We start from the raw sequence: 3115 nt of genomic DNA, 5'->3' as shown, positions 1-3115 counted from the left end.
ACATTAGCATTAAAAGATTATTATTGTACACATCATGGTATAGTCTCACTTAGTTGTCCAGCTCCATCACTATCAGGATTAACAGTGGTACTGTCTTGATGAGGCTGTGCTGATGAAGCACCAGTAGCTTTATGAGTCACTATAATAACAAAATTAAGTAATGTAGTTTCAATCATTGCATCATGTGGAGTGAAAAATTAAAATTCTGGCAACTGTTAGCAATACAAATAAAATTTGTTTTTGGTAAATGCATGTGCATTTTGTGAGCTTACTGATAGTCAAGAACTTTTCAACATCATTAGTATTTTGCGGTTCCACCATGAAATGTTTTATAGCCACTCCAGCCAAAATAGCAAAAAAAATTATGAACATGTAACAACCAAAATTCCTGCTCAAATAATAATAATAATAATATGGAGCAAGCTAGTTATAATGGAGTCTTACTTGAGGTGTTTAGCAAAACTTCTCATGTGGCAACTGTGGTCTGTTGAGTTGCTATTATCATTGCTATGGAGCTCAATGGGCTGATCTTGTTTATTAGATTTTTCTATACATGAGTTTTTGACTTCAGCAGTAGGCACTGTAACTACAGTTGTAGTAAAAAAAACACAATATTATTAGTTACAAAACAAATCACAATTCTATTAAAGTATATACTAATTCTTTTTATTATGTGTATTTACTAACTTGGACTGGGCAATTGATCACTAAACCAACATCTATAGCTATCATCTATATCTAGTACGTCACATTGTGGGTGACAATTATGACACCTGGTGCCTGTAGAAGATTTGTCTTTAGAGTTGTCTTTTTCCTGGACAATGCAGTTTTCATTTTTGGGGCATTTGAAAGCAAAAATATTATCTTTCTCAACTTTGAGAATCTTGCTGCTTCTTTTGATAACTTTTCTCACTAAATCACGAACTTTTATGACTACTTTGCGAATTTCAAGACAAGATTTTTTATAGCCACGAAAATGTATTTCTATATGTGTAAGGCGATTGATGATATCTATGTAGTATTTTTCATAAACACAGAGTGACATGGCATCATGGTATCTGTAGAATTTATTGTCCAAACTTGGATCTGGACTGAAATCTACGTATGCTTCATCTTTTTTTTTCTCTAAAAGGTGTACAATAATCAAAGGAAATAATCCTTGAGGAATGGCTAGTGTTTTTGTTCCACTATCATCGATCTCCCATGCTATGAGAAGTGGTTGTATTTCTGTTGGGGCAGGATTGAGCTTATCGTAAGATGGTAATGCACACGGAAAGAAATAATCTCCTTCTTTTCTGTTTTTAACTTCAACTATGATGTGGAGGTATTTCAGAAGAGTGATCATGTGAGAAGGTTGAAAATCATCATTGAAAATTTGTTTACCAATAACTTTTAAAAGACCTTCTTTAAAAAGGCCTAATTTTGTGAGATAATATGTTTCATTCCACGAAGGTTGTGAACTTAATAGTTTAGTGCTGTCACTTCTGTGGACATATGTGATAGCTATTAAATGTGAGAGGACATCAAGAATTGGTTCAGGATCGACAAATATTATATTTGGTAGAATTTCATGGAAATGAAGGATGATAGTGACATTGTGCAAATATTGTAGAGCTCCTTCAATTTCTGATTCATTAAGGCCAAGAAACTCACCAATCTTAGTTGCTTCTTTTTTTGTGAGGAAACTTCGTTTCTTAGCTTTCATCTGTAGTCCAATCTCAAAAGTAAAAAATCAAATTGGTAACATAATCGTCATGGCAACTCCACAATTTGAAATTGCGTTACAAAGCTCTACACTAGCTTCTTCTCTTTCTATAGACCCAGCAGGGAGCAACGTATTAACTGGAAATATAATCGAACCTCTACGTATATTATGAGGAATGACTTTTTTATTAGCTCTATATTCTTTCAGACTTTCATTCATTTTTTTTAGCTTATCCTCAGTCACTAACTTATCATCTTTACGTGTACCAAGTATAAGATAATGAGGGCAAATATCTTTATGCTTGTCAGACTTAAAGACATCAGGAATTTCAATGGGATTCAACATAGCTTCGGAGCTAATTGTTGATTGAATTAAATCACGATTAGAATACTTCAGTTCTGTATCAATAGGAGACATACGTTGATCAATACGATATTGAAACTTGCACTTCTCATCAAGACCTTTAGTAAGATCAATGGTGATGATATTAAGTGCAGCTGCTCTTGTAAAAAGAGGTAGCAACTCTCGATATGCTGGTTGACCACCAGAATCAATAAAATAAACCCAATTTCTACTTAATTTTTTAGATTCATTAGCTTTAAAATATTTTATCAATTTTTCCATGAATTTGAACTCAGCTTGTTCATTCTCAGAAGATCCATTTTTAGCTAGTCCATTCTCATTCTCGGAGAGTCCATTCTCAGCTGGTTCATTCTTGGTGAGTTCATTTTTGGCAGATCCATTCTCGGCGAGTCCATTTTCTGTTGGCCCATTCTCAGTGGGTCCATTCTCGGTGGGTCCATTCTCGGTGGGTCCATTCTCGGTTGGTCCATTCTTGGTGGGTCCATTCTCGGTTGGTCCATTCTTGGTGGGTGCATTCTCAGTTGGTCCATTCTTGGTGGGTGCATTCTCGGTTGGTCCATTCTTGGTGGGTCCATTCTCGGTTGGTCCATTTTCATCAAATCCATTCTCGGTGGGTCTATTCTTGGTAGGTCCATTCTCATTCTCGGCAGATCCATTTTCAGCTAGTCCATTCTCATTCTCAGCAAGTCCATTCTCGGCTGGTTCATTCTCGGCGGATCCATTCTTGGTGGGTCCATTCTCAGTTGGTTTACTCTTGGTTGGTTCATTTGTGAATGGTACTCCTAGTGATGGTTCATCTGAATTAGTAGGTACATTATCTTCAGGTGATGCTAACTGCTTAAGTAAATCTTCTTCATCAACCCTCTTCCACTTATTTTCTTTATCAATGGATATTCTTGTTGCTTTAACAGTGCGACAAGCTATTGGCGTACTATCGGTAAGAGCAGACCTGTGGTACTTTAAAAAGTACTCCAGTATTCTCCTAAGTACTTGGCACCATGTCCAGTTGGGAGGTGGTTCATTAAGTAGGAGACGTTTTGAACATGT

At 36.1% G+C, this 3115-nt stretch overlaps 1 protein-coding gene across 1 annotated transcript; it reads right to left on the bottom strand.

Moving 5' to 3' along the window:
- Positions 1 to 49: 49 nt before the first annotated feature.
- LOC109589196 (uncharacterized) lies at positions 50 to 1705 on the bottom strand (the record flags this gene model as incomplete). The annotated part of the gene is made up of 4 exons (XM_020005313.1): positions 688 to 1705; positions 445 to 586; positions 273 to 388; positions 50 to 139 (listed from the first exon to the last, which is right to left on the bottom strand). Coding segments are annotated over exons 1-4 (1366 nt in total), but the record flags the coding sequence as incomplete, so codon positions are not given.
- Positions 1706 to 3115: the final 1410 nt, after the last annotated feature.

This window comes from Amphimedon queenslandica, unplaced genomic scaffold (assembly GCF_000090795.2).
Source record: "Amphimedon queenslandica unplaced genomic scaffold, v1.1 AMPQUscaffold_11552, whole genome shotgun sequence".
NCBI classification, from domain to species: domain Eukaryota; kingdom Metazoa; phylum Porifera; class Demospongiae; order Haplosclerida; family Niphatidae; genus Amphimedon; species Amphimedon queenslandica.
Note: the sequence above shows the minus strand (reverse complement) of the source record. Positions and strands in the feature narration are given on the sequence as shown.